This window comes from Micromys minutus (assembly GCF_963924665.1).
Source record: "Micromys minutus genome assembly, chromosome: 12".
NCBI lineage: Eukaryota > Metazoa > Chordata > Mammalia > Rodentia > Muridae > Micromys > Micromys minutus.
Window position 1 is genome coordinate 28,442,394 of NC_137981.1, and position 18,158 is coordinate 28,460,551.

Sequence of the window (18,158 nt, forward strand, 5' to 3'; positions counted from 1 at the left end):
GCAGTCAAATAACCATCCATTCACATTAAGAACTTTCACTACTAATATTTTTTAAATATATTATACAAAATCAAGCACACTCCAAATTGTTTATTTATATGGCAAATAACTAAAATTAAGCACTGTCTAGTTTATCTTTATTCTTAGGACAAACTAAATAAAAATTATGATTATAGTTACACTGAGTGGTTTTGAGCTTAATATAACCTTCAAAAACTGAAAATCAGAAACATTTCAATAAATTTTAACACTGTCAGAGCCAACATTAATACATGTAATTTTCAATTTTCCTATAGCCACATTAAGAGTTAAAAAAGGAAAAGCCTTTAACCGCAACACTATGGAGGCAGAGGCTGGAAGATCTCTGTAAGTTCAAGGCTAGCATGGTCTACACAATGAGTTCCAGGCCAGCTAGGCAACATAGAGACTGTCTCCAAAAACAAAAACAAAGTTAAAATCAGATCAGTTCTGGGCTGGGGAGATGGCTCAGTGGTTAAGAGCACTGACTGCTCTTCCAGAGGTCCTGAGTTCAGTTCCCAGCAACCACATGATGTCTCACAACCATCTGGAAAGGGATCTGATGCCCTCTTCTGGTGTGTCTGAAGACAGCTACAGTGTACTCATATAACTAAAATAATTAAATCTTTTTTTAAAAAATCAAATCAATTATAATAATATACTTTGCTTAATCCAATTATAAGATCAACATATACTCAATACTTAAGATATTTTTCAATCTCACAAATTTTAAGCGGTTTTCAAAATCTCATGTACATCTTGCATTTGCACCCCATCTTAAAATAATCTACTTGAATTCCTCAATAAATACAGGTTTCTAGTGGCCAACTTACTGTAGTGTTAAAATTACAGAATATAAATAGGATACTTTCATTACAAAAATTTCAAAAATATTCCACATACATTATTTTGTTATATATGAATATGTTCTTACTGCTTTAGAAGAACATCCCACATTCAGGAATCACCTGTTTAACTTCCATAGAAAAGACAAAGGTTTAGAAATATATCCTCTCCACTTTCGGCATACATATAGTCTAAGTTTTAAATTTCCAAGTAAGTAGCAATCATATAAAAGATAAAAACAGACATTTACCTGGTAATTAACTTCTTATTGAATCGTCTCTCATAGGCTGCACTGATAGCCAATGATGCCACAAAGGAACAATCTGATACTATAGTCTGTTAATAAGAACAGCACATTCTTTTATTCATGTAACTTCACCGTTTATACAATATTTATTCATTACACCGACATCCTTAGTTTTTATATTAAATATCTTATTCAAACAGGAAAACAGAAATGCCATGCTGCCAACTCACATATTTTATTCAAACAAATTCTAGAAGTATTTTAATGAAGCTAATTTAAAGTCCTTAGAGTTTTCTCTCTTTCTCTCTGTCTCTGTGTGTGTGCATGTATATATGTGTGCGCGTTCGAGAGTGTAAGCGCATACATGTAGGTATATGTGGAGGCCCAAGGTCAATGATAGTGGCACTATTTCATTCAGCCACTTTCTTTTACTTTTAAAATATATCTGTAGTGTATGTGTGTGTTTACTTTTATTGATGTGTCTCAGTGTCTGTTTTGGGCTTTATGTGCACATGAGTATGGATACACACGGAGGTCAAGAGAGGGCACTGGATATCCTGAAGCTGGAGTTGAAGGCACTCGTGAACCACCATATATGACTCACCAAACTCATCAACCCTCTACTTCTTGAGACAGGGTCTTCCACTGAACTTGAGGCTTACCAATTCAAGTAGGCAGGCTGGCCAGAGAGCTTCAGGAATCCACCTATCTTGCATACCCAAGGTTAGGGTTATAGTAGTGTGTAATCAGCCTGACTTTTTTTTTTTAATGTTGTATGTATGGGTGTTTGGTCTGTATGTTATTCTATGTACCACATGTGCCCAAAGAGGTGAGAAGGCACTGGACCCCTAGGACTGGAGTTACAGACAGTTGTGACCTGCCATGTGGGTACTGGTATGAATTTAGATCCTCTGGAACAGCAGCCAGGGCTCCTCACTGAGCCCCACCTGACCTTTTATGTGCTTCTGGGGATGCTAACTTAGGGCCTTATGCTTATGCAGCCCCCAAGAATTAAATACTTAAATAATTAAATCCTTTATAACTATTTCTTTGTCAAGGGTGAAATTCAATTCTCAAGTTTCACATCTACAAAAGCAACAATCTATAGCTTGGGCTGGGGCTGTAGCTCAATGATAGGGTGAGTGTCTAGCATGCATAAGATCCTAAATTCATTCCCTAGTACTGGAAAAAAATCTGTAATTGTTCCAGACAGTTTCTCACATTATCATTTTCCCAATGTTAAAGCCAAAATCTACAGACTGTACTGGGCATGTTGGCACACACTGGGAGTCTCAGCTGCTTGGAAGTCTGATGCTGGAGATTACTGAGTTTAAAGCCAACTCAGACAACATAGCAAAATGCTGTCTCAGAAGAAAAAAATTAACAAAATTTCAGTCTGGTTTTAAGAAAGAATATTCATTTTGCAGTGCAGACTGATCTCAAACTTACTATGTAGCCCAATATGGCACTGAACCATGAGCGCTGAGTTTACAGAAATGTATTACCAAGTCAAGCTGAGAATAACGTGAAGGATGAGAAATTTTCACAATTATACTCATCCATCTAAATATATAGAATCTAAGAAAAATCAAATCTAGATTCAAATTTTCTTAGAGTAGTACCTTTCTTGAACATTATGCAAAATAAATGTTTACCTGTTTTATGCTAAAACTGGATACAGTATATATCATTGTGGGATTGTTGGTGAGATCTTCCGGTCGTACCCATTTAGAAAATGTAGTTTTTTGTTTAGGTGACAATGGAAGCTTGCCCAATCTGTCACTGAGGTAACAATAAAAGTTAAAAGAATATATTAATTTTTAAGATGACTTGAAGCCAGAATGAAACCTTTTTAGTGCAGAAATCATATAGTTACAACTTTCTCTTCCTACAATAGCCAATTAAATCTGGCTCTTTACCGAATAAATCTAGGACTCCATAGTATGTTTTCTCAAATCACTGAGTAATTAAAGTCAGTGTTAACACATTTCTATTCTTTCACTTATAAGGCTTTTAAAAGTATTTCTATAAAATACAATGCTTATGACTTAAAGGTTAACATATCACCAGACCCAAAAAAAAAATTCTTTTATAATCTTTCAATTTCTACACCTGATTCTGAACCTGTAGGTCACGACCCCCTTAGGGGATCTGAATGACCCTTTCACAGGGCTACATATAAGATACTCTGCATAACAGGTATTTACATTAAAATCTATAACAGTAGCAATGAAACAGCAATAGTATCATGGTTGGGGTCACCACAACATGAGGAACTGTATTATAGGGTTGTCGCATTAGAAGGTTGAGAACCACTGCTCTAAATGAAACTACATTATGGAGCCCTTTTCCTGTTAATCTGTTAAATGAATTTAAAATGTTTACATTTTTTCAGTATTCTCTATGTAAAATAATTTAGATGACAAAAATAAAAAAAATAGTACCACTTAGTTTATTTTAGTATTCATCTATTCTTCTCCAAATTTAATTTATTCACTACAACTTGAGTACGTACTATAAATCAGACGTTGTGTTAGATATGGGTTGGGACATGGTTAAACAGACATGGCCTCTGTCCCTATGAAACTTGGAATTCCCCACAAGGGGCATGCATTAAGCAAATAATTACATAAAAAAGAAAAAAGAGTGAAAAAAAAACATCTGGCTGTGAATAGCTATCCTAAAGTTAAAAAACTTTGTCTATGGCCACACCTCCCTAATGAACTATCTCCTGCAAATTAAAGGAGCTTCTTATTTTATATCTTACTTTTAAACTGTGTTTTTAAGTTGTCCCCAATTTTGATTGCTCATGCTATATTTTTTCTTAGACATTTCAGTATCACGGTGACTTATCTTAACAAACATATAAATTGAAACCACAAATTTACATCTCCTTAAATATATCCATTCAGCATATACTAGAGTGGTTTATTCTTATAATTATGATAGCAATATCTTTGTGTAGGTGTTTGAGTACATCTCTAAACACTTCATTACTTTCTGGACTTTTTTCTATTGTGATTCAATCATCAACTAGACAAATGTCTGCTTAGTACTTACTCTGTGCCAAGTATTTTATACTAAGCACTATGTCTATAATGTTAAAATAAATCTTTATGAACTCATGACCAAGCCAATCAAAACAAATGTCATAGTGTAGTAGTATATTGTGATACTGTATTAAAATGACAACTTCATGTTATTCAGATCTTTATTTGAACAATTTTCCCACATCTTTCCTATAAATACTCCTCTTTTCCAACCAACTTTATATAAAAAATTTAGTTTTAAGGCTATGAAGTAAACTGGACTTCAGAATACTGAAAAAGTCTTTAAATGATCTTGGAAATAAAAGTTAAAAGTGCTTACTTACCAAAAAGGCATTGGATAAGCAAAACGTTCCCTTAGATCAACACTCATGAAAGGAACATATTCTACACCATTTATTTTTGATGTTGTCCTACAAAGCACAAGGAAAAGATATCTGAGTTTTCAAGTCTATATTAATCACCAATCTTACTTAAATACTAAAGTTAAATGACAATAGCTTCTCAGTCTTTTAGCTAATACCAAAGGGAAAAATTTCAGTGACAAAGTATAATACTGCATTAAATTGACAATTTCATGGTATTTAGACCTTTATTTAAAAACTTTTGATAAAAGAAATACCAGATAATCACTGTTATAATTCAATTCAGTTTAATAAAAACATTCTTTTAAATTAACATCCTGGCTTTGGGATATAGCACAGTGGTAACACTTCTGCTATCATGTATAAAAGATTCAACCTTCAGCACAAATTTAATTAGCTAAAACAGCACCAGCAATGGGGGAGGAGGGTACACCTGACATCCACTACAGAAAAACTGTAGTCTTAAAATTGGCCTTTGTGTCCAATACAAGGATACAAAGCCAAAGTCTATCCTAATCCCAAAGAAACAATGCAGTAACAGCTATTTAGGAACTTAAAAAGACACAATACAACTCTGAAAAATTGTGGTCTTTCTATTTTCTGGCTATGGGAATATGGACAAAGTCCTGAAAGAAGAAAGTATCATAGAAACAGCTATGGTCTGTTGACAAATTCAAGTGTTCTGTTTTTGATGTACATTAACTATGTCCTTTGGGGGATTTACTGTTGATGCTGTTTAACTGAGTGAGAAGGGCTTACCTCACTATGTTGCCCAGGGTATCAGGCTGTCCTCGAACTCAAAAATCCCTGCATCAGCATCTCTAGTGCTGGAATTGCAGTATGTGTCACTATGTTTTACACAATGTCTTTCTTATAGATCTACTTTTTTTTTTAAAGAGAATGTGCAGAGTAACTTAGTTGTTGGGTAATAAAGCAGTCAGCAATGGATGGATACAATAAATGTTGAGACGTGTACCCTCATTTTCACTTGTATGAAGGATAACTGTGTTTTGAGAGAGTTGTTCTGTTACAGTGTGAAATTTCAAATATGCAGTATATATAAAAGTAGTATATACAGACTTAAGTAGACAAAATGATGAATTTTTCACTGTTCTAGTTAGCCTCAATTGAGGAAATGGCTCCGTAAGATTGGGTGTGGGCAAGCCTGTGGGACATTTTCTTAAATAGTGGTTGATGGGGTACAGTCCAGCCCATTGAAGATGGGGCGCCATGCTTAGTCTTGTGGTTCTGCATTCTACAAGAAAGCAGCTGAGCAAGCCATGAGGAGCAAGCCAGTAAGCAACAGCACTCCTTGGCCTTTGCAGCATCATCTGCATCCAGGTTCCTGCCCATCTGAATTCCTTTAACAACTAACAGTGATGTGGAAACATGGCTGAATAAACCTATTTCTCCCCAAAATGCTTTGGGCATGATGTCTTATCATAAAAATAGTGACCCTAAGACACTCATTTAAAGCCTTGGCTTTTAAAGGAACCTCTTATTGTTGTTTTGTAGGTTGTTTGTTCACATACTATTCTTCCTAGGCAAAGGAATCGGGTTAATAGGTGTATAATTAAAACCTTCATCAAGACAGAAGCTGATCTGGAAAGCTGGGATCTAGGAGGGAATGATACTCCTTTCTGCTCAACCTCAGGAAAATTTTTAATGAATGTCCAATTATGAATGCTCAAAATTAATGACCTGCGCAACTCAAGAACAGCCAAGTTAGTTGGCTCAAAGATTTACCCTCTCAACTGATCAACTGACTCAGAAGAAAGTCAAGAATCCCTGCATTATCATGGGTCCTGCTGTCCCTGTTTTTAGAGGTGGAGTTTCCCTATGCAGCCTAGGCTGACCTTGAACCTGAATATATAGGTGTCTTTCCTCAGCAGGCGGGATTCCAGGTAAATGTCATGCCCAGCTCAGGTTTTGCACTTTTAATGGCTCCTAAAGCTGCTCTTAAATACACTAAGCTGTCTACCCAGACCAGGGGTGGGCGAAGGTTTTCTGTAAAGATAAACATCATGCACAGTTTAGGCTTTACAAAGTAGTTTCTGTCCTAATTCTCCTATTTCCATTTTCTTTAACTCTTAAAAAATGAAAAAGTATGCACAGCTCCAGATATTTGTGTGCAGGCTATTTCAGAGGAACCCCACCCAGGCCCATGAGAGTTGTGGTTACAAAGGCGCACAGAACACTAGCAGCCTGCCGTAACTGCTGTGCTCCTCAATCTTCAGGACTGAGTTCTGCAGAGTACATGTCTAGGAAAAAATGCTATCACTAAAATATATTAGACCCAACACATTTTAACTATTCAAGCTGATAATGATGTTAAATAACAATACCATGTATCACAACAAAGATCTAAAGACATTCCAGAATGAAATGAACTACACTATTACGTCTAAAGTTTTCATAATAATGAGTTGTAAGTGGATTTACCTGAGCACTTCTATTTCTTCTGCTGTGTACTTCTGTCCTTGTGCATCACATGACTGTGGACTTATAAATGGCTGAGGCTTTTCAAGGAAAGGATTAGGTCCTAGAGGAAAGTGTGTTCTTACTGGAGGAGTCTTTGTTTTCATATTTGTTGCCTTGACTTTGCAAAATGGCTTTGTCAAAGGTTCACTCAATGCTTCTGCTCTAGAACAGAAGCACAGAAGTTTTCTTCTTACATTTAGGCTTTTGTTTTTATTGACATAGGGTCTCAAAAAGAGGTTGGGCTCAAGCTTGCTGTATAGTAGTCTTAAAGCTCTGCTCCTTCCACCTCTACTTCCTGTTTCATTTAAACTTACAGGACACAAAACTTCCAGTTACACACAAAGCATCCTAATCATAAAATCCTTCATACTAATCAAAACTTCTCTATATAAGCTACTATACATTATTTTGTAAGTACTACTTAAATGAACATTTAATATATGTTAGATACTATGCAAGGCAAAGATTATATAATAATATATAAATTCTATCCTTAAGGTTCTATGGATATGGGCTGGAGAAATGTCTCAGTGGTTAAGAGCACTGACTGCTCTTCCAGAGGACCTGAGTTCAAAACCCAGCAACCACATGGTGGCTCAAAACAACTGAAATGAGATCTGGTGTGTCTGAAGACAGTCACAGTGTACTCATAGTAAATAAAAAATAAATAAATGTGTTTTTAAAAAGGTTCTGTGGATAAAAAAGACAATAGTGTCAGAATGATAGATGCCAGGACAGAAGCATTTCATACAAATGAATACCCCACAGAAATAATGGCCCTAGTGACCAAGAAAAGAGGGAGAATGAAAGGATGCTGAGATTTACTGACTGAGACTTAGAGAAGCTCGCTGTAGTGAGGAAGCAGACATAGAATGTGCAGTAGTAGCAGACAACAAAATAACTATGGCAGCTTCTAGAGGCCCTGTAAAAAGCACAAATTCGAGACAGCAGGCATGAGGTGAGAGAAAGCAGGACTGACGGCAGAGGACATCACATGATATAGGGGAACTTTGTTCTGTCAAAGAACTAACAAGCTAAAAATGTCCTTAATCCAAGATTCATATGAGTTTCACAAATCTTGTAACACTCCAAAATTATATGCCAAGGCATACATTTTCCTAGAAAGAAGGTCCTTAATCTTTAACAAATCCTACACGAGCCTATAATTAAAACCTCAACCTACCTATCTTTGCTTAGGATGCTTTCAGAAATACTGGATGGTTAATCTACACGAGAATAAAACCCAATGATGATTATAACTAGTAAAATAAGTCACAATGGAGAAGGTAACTATGTCAGGTGAACCTGGTAAGCCCCAAGTCATGAAACTGGAGAAGGCAACCATGTTAAGTGAATTTGAGTAAGCAAACTAAAGCTTAACTGATGGAGCAGAGAAGGGCCGAGTCAGAGCTCAATGGAAGAGCCAGGACACCGCCATGTAGAGCTTCAAAGCTCACACTCTAGGAAAAGATGCGATTCCTACTCCTTTTCTATCTCAACTCTTCAAAACAGGCAGAATTCATGTTTACCTTATTCATACTATACGTATTTATATTACATTCATTCAACAACTACCTACTGAACACATCTATGTTAGGTACCCTACTAATTGTTTCTTAAGCACTGAACAAAATAAGCAGAATCTGCCTTCATAAGCTCCCTATCAGGGAGTGAATGCCGAATGCAACACAGGCATCAACAATAAATACAAGAAACTTGTCTTTTTGTGAATTCCTCAGTGGGATAAGAACAATGGGAAAGAATATTGAGACAGAGCAATAAGAATCAAAGTGTTAGGGGAGACTTGGCTTTAAATAAAATGCTCAGAGCAGGTCTCAGAAGTGACCCAAGCTTGAAATGAAGGCCACACATGGTGTGATGCTGGGAATGAAAGGCCACTCTCAATGCCTATCTTAATACCCCTCTGGAGGGCTTTCTGAGAGCCTGTCCTGGAAGCCTGAAAGATGTCTCAGAAGTTTGATACTATACAACACAGAGGAAGTATTCCATTTAAAACGTGACTGTTAGAGACTGGAAATATAGCTCAGTGGTAGAATATTTGAATAGCATGCAGAAGATCTTAGGTTCAAGCAACAAAACTCCCACAGACACTCAATATGTTAGGGCTATAAAACCAACCAAACATCACAGCTACTAATTTGGTCTAAAGCAAAGAGCTAAAAAGAAGTAAATTTACTCAGCAAGAAAAAGTAGACTTCTAAGTCTCAGTTTATGGAGCAACATCTAGACCTCTACCACCACACATTACAATAAATGATATGTTAACAACAAAGCACAAATCTAGTCATTGATAAGAATTTGAGTGACAAAACTCACCTATCTAGTGCCTGTCGAGCCAACTGTTTCAATTTATTTTGCAGAGTCTTATCAGCAGTTTCAGAAGACTTAAGAGAAAGAGAGACATTCTAAAGCAAGGGTTCTTTAATTTACTTAATCCATGTTTCTATGCAAAAATAAAATATTCTTCTTGAAATTATGAGTAAATAAATACAACATTTTACTTCTGTCTTTAAAGGTTATCACTCAAAACAATGTTGTGTAACTTGTCACTGGGGTGAACTTAAAAGTCATTTCTTGAGACAAGTGCTAATTAGACCACAAACATATAAACATGTACATGGAAGGCTGAGCAGGAGAAACCTGGACACACAGCACTTATCTATGTTCTCCAGAGTTAAAGAAATCAAGGTTTCTCTGACCCCAACAGCCTGCTAAGAAGCTGGCATGTGAAAGACAATGGGAACATCCTCTACACTTTGTGCCATCCTCCTGCCAAATGCACTGGCTCTTAAATAGTAGATGCCCCTTGAAGTTAAGTGTCTCAGCCACAGTCTATCAGGAGCACTGAATACTAATCTACATGCTGAGCGGCTCAGCATATAGATTTTATATGCTATAAAATATAGAATTTTTATAAATATATAAATATATAAAAGTTTTAGTTACTAATTTTAAACAGTTTAAAAATAAGCAAATGTCATTTTAAAAAGCAACTGCTTAGTGGTTCAGTAATGGTAAAACTGCAATAAAGCATAAAACTGTTATTAACTTTCTACTCAACATTTTAATGAAGATTAAAATAGTTTTATTTATAATGATAGAATGGGAGGTTCCTTAAAAATAAGTGCATTTGTTAGTAAGTGAAGCAGTTTCTTAACATAATTCCATCAAGTTTAATTCACAGTTATACCTACGGTTTTTAGACAGAGGTCCACAGCTTCTGTATATAATTCTATGGCATCTTCCACATTCCCCTTTTCATCCTCATCGAAAGCTTGTGTAACAAGAAAATGGGCACGCTCTAGATCCAACTGATGTTTTGATTTCAAAGGATCAGTACTCTTTGACTGAACTAGTACAGGATAAAGAAAAAGGCACACAGAATATTACTTAAATGGAGCCAGGAAACACCAACGGTTTAATATATTTAAGACATTCTTTACCAAACTCTATAATTCTTCATTTAAAACACTAGCAAAATACACAAAAATCTTTTTTGAAAAAAATAATTTCTCCCCTCTCTTATAAATCTTAAGCCCCCTGCCCAAACCCAATTATTCAATCATCAGGAACAGGATATTAGAAATGCTTTATAAAAAATTTTTTACTTCAATAATTTTTCTATTAGCACTCCCTTTGTTAAATTAAAAAACAAAACAAAAAAAAAAAAAAAAAAAAAAAAACAAAAAAAAACAAAGGAGTCTTCCTCATATTCTCCCTCCATAAAAACAAAGCTAAAACTTGGAAAATGCTAAACATTAAAAAACACACAGGGCTAGGGGTTCAGCTCAGGGGTAAAATGAGCTTGCCTCACCATATTCCCTGGTTCTATGGCTAGTACCAGAAACGTAAGAGGAAGAGGGGAAGGAAAAGGAGAAAGAAGGGAAGAGACAGGGAGCCAGCAGTCATTACCATTTTTTTGGTACAGACAATAGGAGCTGATGATGACAGAGCTCCTGCTGCTCTTACCTATCCAGGAAACCATCATGCTTTTACTGCTCTTTGAAATAAGAATTTCAGTTTGAGTTTCCTGTCTTGTTTTGTTTTAAAGGATTTACTTATTTAGTGTGCGTGAGTGTTCGCTGTATGTGCATGCCTAGTGCTCTTGGAGGTCAGAAGCGGGTCTCCAACCCCTTGGAACTGAAGTTACAGACAGCTGTGAGCCACCGTGTGGGTTTTAGAAACAGAACCTGGGTGTTCTACAAGTGTTATTAACTCCTGAGCCATCTCTCCAGTCCACAGCACATGAGTAGATGCTCAGTACCGTCGGCCCTCCAGCAATGAAAATCAAAGTCCAATGAGATGGTACTTAACATCCATTAGGATGACTAAAGAGAAAAGTCAATAACAAGTCAATTCTGGTGGCGGAGCTCTGTAATTTACTTGGGAGGCAGAGGCAGTGATATCAGAGTTTGAAGCTGTACAGCAAAATCTGGCCAAAACAACAACAAAAAGTAAGTATTGGAGAGCTGAGGGAAGGGGTAGGGCTTTGCATGGGTAAGGCCACCCCCAGCACCTCACAAAGAGAAGAGGAGAGGGAGCGTGTGTGTGTTTAAGAGTGAGAACGTAACTAAGAGACTTGAATCAGCTCTGCTGCTGGTGGAACTGTAAGCATAAAGCATGTAGTACCTGCATGTGCACAGCATCACTCACAGTACACTTGACAAAAGTGTGGTGTGACTGTTTATCCATGAAAAGTAGAGTGTGATGTATCCTACAAACCTCACAAACACTAAGCTTAGTGAAAGAAGCAAATGATAAAAGGATGGGATCATCTTAATCTCAACATTACATCTGTTTATTTCAAATTAATATTTTTCTCCACTCAGAGGTCAACCTATCCTCGAGAGTTTCTTGACTATAAACAAGCTGTCTTGAAATCTGAGTTTCTATTTTCTTTCTTTAAAAAATTTTTTGAGAGGATTACATATATAACCCAGGCTGACCTCTAATTTACTAGGCAGCCAAGGCTGACCTTGAACTTGTTTATCTACCACCAGCGTGCTGGGATCACAGGCCTGTACCACAAGTACTTTGTATATTATGAGGAGTTAAACCCAGGGTGCCATGCCTTTAGGCAGGCACTATACCACTAAGCTACATCCCAGCCAATTTTTATTTACCTGTCTACTTATATGTATTCTGAGAGGCTCACCATGCACCCCAAGCCTGCTTCAAACTCAGAATCCTTCTGCCTCAACCTCCTGAGTACCTGGATTATAAGCATGCTTCACCACAGCTAGCTAAAATTGAGGCTCTGAACAAGCTTTTTATTTGGAAAAGTCCTTTTTTTGCTTAAAGTAATAAATAGAGAAGCCACTGACTTCTTGCAGAGTGCATATGTTACATTACAGAACAAAATAAGGAAAATGTTGTTGAAACAATTAAGATATTGCCTAAATTAAAAGTCCTTTCCCAATTCCATCTCACTGGCATATTCTTTAGGAAATTAGTGTTATCCTTCTGTAATAGACAGTCACATATAGAGTATCAGTTTTAGAACTTACTTTCCAGGATCAGAGGCAACTTTTTAGTTTTGTATCTGTTGCTATTACTCCAGCTCAGACTCACAGATTTAAGTGACCCTTCTGCTTTAGCCTCCTGAGTACTGGGACTACAGGCTCATACTACCAGTTCAAAACGCTTTCTAAAGTTCTGCTGAATTTAAAACAAAATAGGGAAGTATTTCCTAATTCTCTATAGAGAAAAAAATATTGTATTTTTTCTCAATTATTGGAAGAACTTTAGGGATTTAGAGGACACTGACTAGAATTAATATAACAGCCTATGAAATAAGTTTGACTGAATATATAAGACAACAAAATGGAAATTCCGTTTAGTTACTAGTTCCTACTCCTAAGCTAGTATCATCATATAATCCTTTCCTTCTAAAGGAAGGAACATTGGCCTAATGTTTCCGATTTGTATAACACTGTAATGTTTCTATTTTTATGTCTCTGCATTTGACATGGGGCCTCTGGAGGTCTCTTCTACCACCTACTTACTTACCATCTACCACAAACATTCATTCAGGTGATTGTTGAAATAAAAACATCTATAGAAAAGACAAAGAAATCATGGAAATAGTCCCGAAGAACTACCTTCTAAACTTTAAAAATAATTTTCTGGGAATATGAAATAATGTGAATTATTTATAAAAACAAGGCATTACATTTAAGAACTTCATTCACTTGGCTGGAAAATAAAATTTTTTTGAATCATGTTGGGTCCTGTGTACCCCACACCCCAATACATAACCTCAAGTATGCTAAATAAGTATTCCAACTGAGCTACTCTCAGAGTTCCCAACAAGATATTCTGAATGCAGTGATTACGGTGACTTTCTACCAAGCAAAGTACTATACACAGATAATTCCTACAACACATTAATCTTCTGGACACCAAAGTGACCTTCCAAAAGTAGATGATGCAGACTTTATCCTAACTATGTGCTTGTAACTAACTCATTCCACTCAGAATAAGTGGCAGGAAGTAACATAATCCATTTAGAGTAAAACTCCTGAGTATTCCTCTGTGAATTATCCAGCAAAGGAAAAAGAAGGAGGGGGTATCTAAAAAATAAAATCACCCTAAAGAGGTTAATATATATTTCTAGGCAAATGTTAGCATTATTTTTCTTTTCCACCCACGTGAACTGCAGATTCTGACACAAATTCTTTTCCTTTAACAGAACTGATCACTGAGCTTATGTATACTTCCCTGCTGGCACCTGCTATGCTGCTTATTAAAAAATACTAAAGACAATTAGTGACTTAATTTTAGGGTCAAAAGAGACCATGTGTCTGATACTTTAGTAATAGGGTCCTCATCCTAACTTTGTCAGCGATAAATTCAATGTGGAGAATCTATTTCTGAAGCTAGAGAAAAGTATACTATATTATCCCTAACATTCTTCTAATAGATCTATTAATTCATTTCCACATCATGATTTCTTACGTTTCTTTAAGAGATTCTTCTCAGAGGGCAGAAAGAATGAGTATCAAGATCCAAGATGGAGAGGCAGGAAAAGCACAGAGAAAATGTGGGCAGGAGAGAGCAAGTGGCAGCTGTGACTGACCTGCAGAATGGAGAGCTTGGACTCTTTCCAGATATTCATTGATCTTTTCTTGGATCCGATCTAGGCTGGATCCTGCCATCTCTGCATAAATTAAAGCTTGGGCAGCTTCCTTAAAAGATAATAATAACATAACTCAAAGAATTCAAAAGACCTACCACAATATGAATTTTAATTACTAATTTTCTATTCATTTCATGATAACAAAACAAAAACATCTTCAAGAGATTTTTCATATAGCAAATAGGTTATAAAATCCTCTAATACCATCTCTTCCAGTTTCAATATCCTTAATTTTTATATTCTGTTGAAAATTTAAGAACCCAATTATTAAACACTTCTTCAGAATAGCTGTGATTTATATGTTTTGTGTTTCCTTATGTATAAATCAGATGTAAATTATATACTTTGTAAAGGCACACTGAGTTTTAAAAGCATTAAAACAGGCTGGGGCTTAGCTCTGGCTCAGCAGTTGCCTAGCATGTACAAGGCCCTGGGTTCAATATTTAGGACCATCAGAACCAAATCATTAAATAAAACAAAACAAAATATCAATTTAAAAAAAATCACTGGCTGGACAGATGGCTCAGCAGTTAAGAGCACTGACTGTTCTTCCAGAGGTCCTGAGTTCAATTCCCAGCAACCACATGGTGGCTCACAACCCTTTGTAATGAGATCTGATGCTCTCTTCTGGTGTGTCTGAAGACAGCTACAGTGTATTCATAAATACAAAATAAATAAATAAACCTTTTTTAAAAAAAAATCACAAGAAAATATAAAGGTTAAAAAGTCTCAAATTAAAATTAAAATATTAGGGTAGAACATATCAAAGTAGATTTCAGTTTTATGAAATTGAATTAAGAAAGCCTGATTCGCCTTCTAGCATCCCATAACTTCTATAGCCAATTAGGCTCTGACTAGTGAGGAAGAGCTTCCATTTTTCCCACTACTGTTCTAAGGTTAGCAATGCTACCCACCTAGCAAGAGCAGACAGATTCCTGCAAATGACAGCCCCTATCTGCAGGAGCTGAATGTGTGCTACACCTCATAGGCCTCATGCTGTTTCCAAAGCAGCTACCACTGAGCGCCATTTGCAAGCCAGTTTTTGAACAGAAGTTGTTTAACTGAGTCCTACAAAATCAGTAAATGCAGTTTAGACCCCAATGAGAAATTCAACCATAACAGCCAGGTGGAGTAGAAAAGATGACTTCTTTGGGGCCCACAAAGCAGATTATTTCAAGGGAGAAAAAAAATAATTTTCCACACAAACATTAAATACCTAATCTTACATATACCATAATCATTAAAATACATTATACTTCAATAATGAACCTCTTATATGTAAATCAAATATTAGTTCAGAGTATATTTTACCTCTCACATGTAAGTACTGATTTTCAAATAATCACTTCGAATTTTAAAAAGTCAAATAGTTACTGACTTTATTTTACTCATTTATATTCAAAAGTGAAAACAGAATCAAGGGTAAAAATACCACCTTTTTACTCTCCTTTTTTGTTTTTTTATTTTTTAAAGATTTATTTATTTAATGTATGTGAGTACTGTAGCTGTCTTCAGACACACCAGAAGAGGGCATCAGATCCCATTCCAGATGGTTGAGAGCCCCCATGTGGTTGCTGGGAATTGAACTCAGGACCTCTGGAAGAGCAGTCAGTGCTCCTAACCACTGAGCCTTCTCTCCAGCCCATACCACTTTTTTACTCTCCTTTTTTAAAAGAATAAAATTAAAAACAGGGTTTCAGTATGTAACCCTGGCTGGCTTGGGAATTGAAAAGTAGACCAAGCTAGCTTTAAATTTGCTGCGACCCACCTGCCTCTACCTCCCAAGTGTTGGGATTACAGTGGATAAATAGCTCTAGTGCACAGGACAGCCAACACCCCTACCCCTCTGCTCTCACTCTGTCTCCTCCTAACAGGGGCTCTTATGTCCTAAACTGGCTGGTCCTCCTGACTCCTGGTTTTACAGTGCTGATTGTAGCCCTCCTCAAGATTTTAATTCCTAAATGACAACTTCTTAAAGGAAAAAAGGGGGCTTACATCATTTCTTTTGTTTTAGAAAAGGCTATTTATATTTTTTTAGAGACAAAAATTTCACAATGTAGCCCAAATCAGCCTCAAGTTAGTGATCCTCTTACTACCTCACTGTCCTGAGTGCTGGGATTACAGGCAAAGAAGTAGGTGCTGCCACAATAGGTTATATGGTAATATTTTACTGACAGTATTTGCTGAAGTTGTTTCACGAAACTACACCGAATTTTCTTTTAAAGGACTATCACCTGGCAGTCAGGCATGGTGACACTCCTGTAAATCTCAGCACTGGGAAGACAAATTTAAAAACAGCTTCCACTATATAGTAAGCTCCCCAAGGAGGGAGATGGGGGAGGGGCATGGAGACACACCACACACACACACACACACACACACACACACACACACACACACACACACACGGGTGTGGTAGGGAGGTAGGATTGTAAAATCAAAATTAAGACGAATGATCCTAAAACCAAAAGTGTCCAAATATAAGGTAGGTTTTAAAATAAAAATAGTAAAATATTAGCGGAAAGCAAACCGTGCTTTCCTGATAGCACATAAATATAGGGAAAAAATTTGCTACTTCTGTATAAACAAGGAAAAGATGCCCACATAATGAAGATACAACTGGAGGGTTGTGTCTGCAAACCTGCAGGACTGGAAAGCACAGGATGAACTCCCGAAGTGCATACCCTTTGATCCAGCAACTGTGCTCCCAGGCAATCATCCAAAAGTAGTATCACAAAAAAAATTTTTTTAAGCTCTAAGGATATTATTAACTGCCTCACTACAATGCCGGAAAGCCACAATCAATTACAGAACGTGCTGGAAATGTACATGCAAGCAACCAAATGTTATCTAGGTACAGTGAGGTGTCAAAACAGTACAAACAGTATGATTCAACTTTGGGGATAAAAAGCCGCTTATACACACACATACGTTCAGAGAAACAATCACGGATATATACATCGAATGCTAGAGTAAGATGAATTTCTTTTCTAATTCACTTTTCCTTTTCTACCTGGAACTTGCACTATTGGTATATTCTGACAGATCACCCACGGTTGGGCACACATCAAGGCCAACAGTGAGCAAACCACTCACTCCCCATCCCACCTCCGGCCGCCACAAGCAGAGCCGCCCGCATCTGCGGCCTGAGCAGGACCCCGCCCCTCCGCCTCGGGTTCCGCCTGCACTGGATCGGGTGACGCGGCCCGAAACGGGTGCCTGTCCTTACCTTGTAGTAAAACACCGCCTCAGAGTAGCGGCCTTCGTGGTCCCGCTGCACTGCCAGCCGCGCGAACTGCACGGCGTCCCGCTCCAGCGCCGACGCGTCCATGGCGCCCAAGGCCCCACGCCGGGGGAGGCAGATAGGCCCTGTCGCCGGCCCCCGCCGCCCGGAGGCACTGCAGCGAGAACTGGGAACCCCGCAGGCGGAGTGGCAAAGTTTACTTTCAAGGGCGGAGGAGGAGAAGACGGATCCCCCACTACCTCAGACCCGCCCGGAGGACTGCTAACTCCGAGCAGCCGGGGCTCGGAGCCCTCGCGGCCGCCCCTCCCTCCGGTTTTCGCTCCGCCCACCAGCCGCATTGCGCAGGCGCAGTCGGCCCCACGGGGGCGCTCCCTCCGGAGCGGGCGGGGCGCAAGGCACCGCAGGTGGGCGGGACCAGAACCATGTCCGGTGGGATTGGACGAGAGGAAGCAGGTGCCAGGTCGAAGCTGAGGGCTTCTCTTCCGCCTGCTAGAAAGGAGGTGCCAGTGCCCTGGAGGAGGTTGTTGGAGAGGATCGGGATATGGCTTGAAAGGAGCATGCGCATTAGGGAGCCCTTCTTCCACTAAGTGAGGATAGGCGGAAAAGAAACAGTCAATAGCACCTCCCGTCGCCAACTGGTTTAATTAAAAATAAAGATATGAAGCGAGGCTAGGAGGTGCTTCTGAGGTGCTCTGGTAATGTTCATTTGTCAGGCTAAAGCAGGACCTACACCAAGGCACACCGAAGTGTG

General features: G+C 37.9%; 1 protein-coding gene across 4 annotated transcripts in view; it reads right to left on the reverse strand.

Annotated features, from left to right (window-relative positions):
• Positions 1-17,685, reverse strand: part of CAPN7 (calpain 7) — a 34,909-nt gene extending 17,224 nt beyond the window's left edge. For 3 of the 4 annotated variants that reach the window (XM_080925843.1, XM_080925841.1, XM_080925840.1), the window contains exons 1-8: positions 17,393-17,685; positions 14,104-14,212; positions 10,220-10,377; positions 9,342-9,409; positions 6,966-7,166; positions 4,485-4,571; positions 2,767-2,893; positions 1,115-1,200 (exon numbers count right to left, since the gene is read on the reverse strand). In XM_080925843.1, coding sequence (XP_080781969.1) covers positions 1,115-1,200; positions 2,767-2,893; positions 4,485-4,571; positions 6,966-7,166; positions 9,342-9,409; positions 10,220-10,377; positions 14,104-14,212; positions 17,393-17,494 — 938 coding nt within the window. In that variant the 5' untranslated portion in view covers positions 17,495-17,685. The remainder of the gene's footprint in view (positions 1-1,114; positions 1,201-2,766; positions 2,894-4,484; positions 4,572-6,965; positions 7,167-9,341; positions 9,410-10,219; positions 10,378-14,103; positions 14,213-17,392) is intronic. The other variant, XM_080925842.1, reaches the window with a different exon arrangement.
• Between the last annotated feature and the right edge of the window lie 473 nt (positions 17,686-18,158).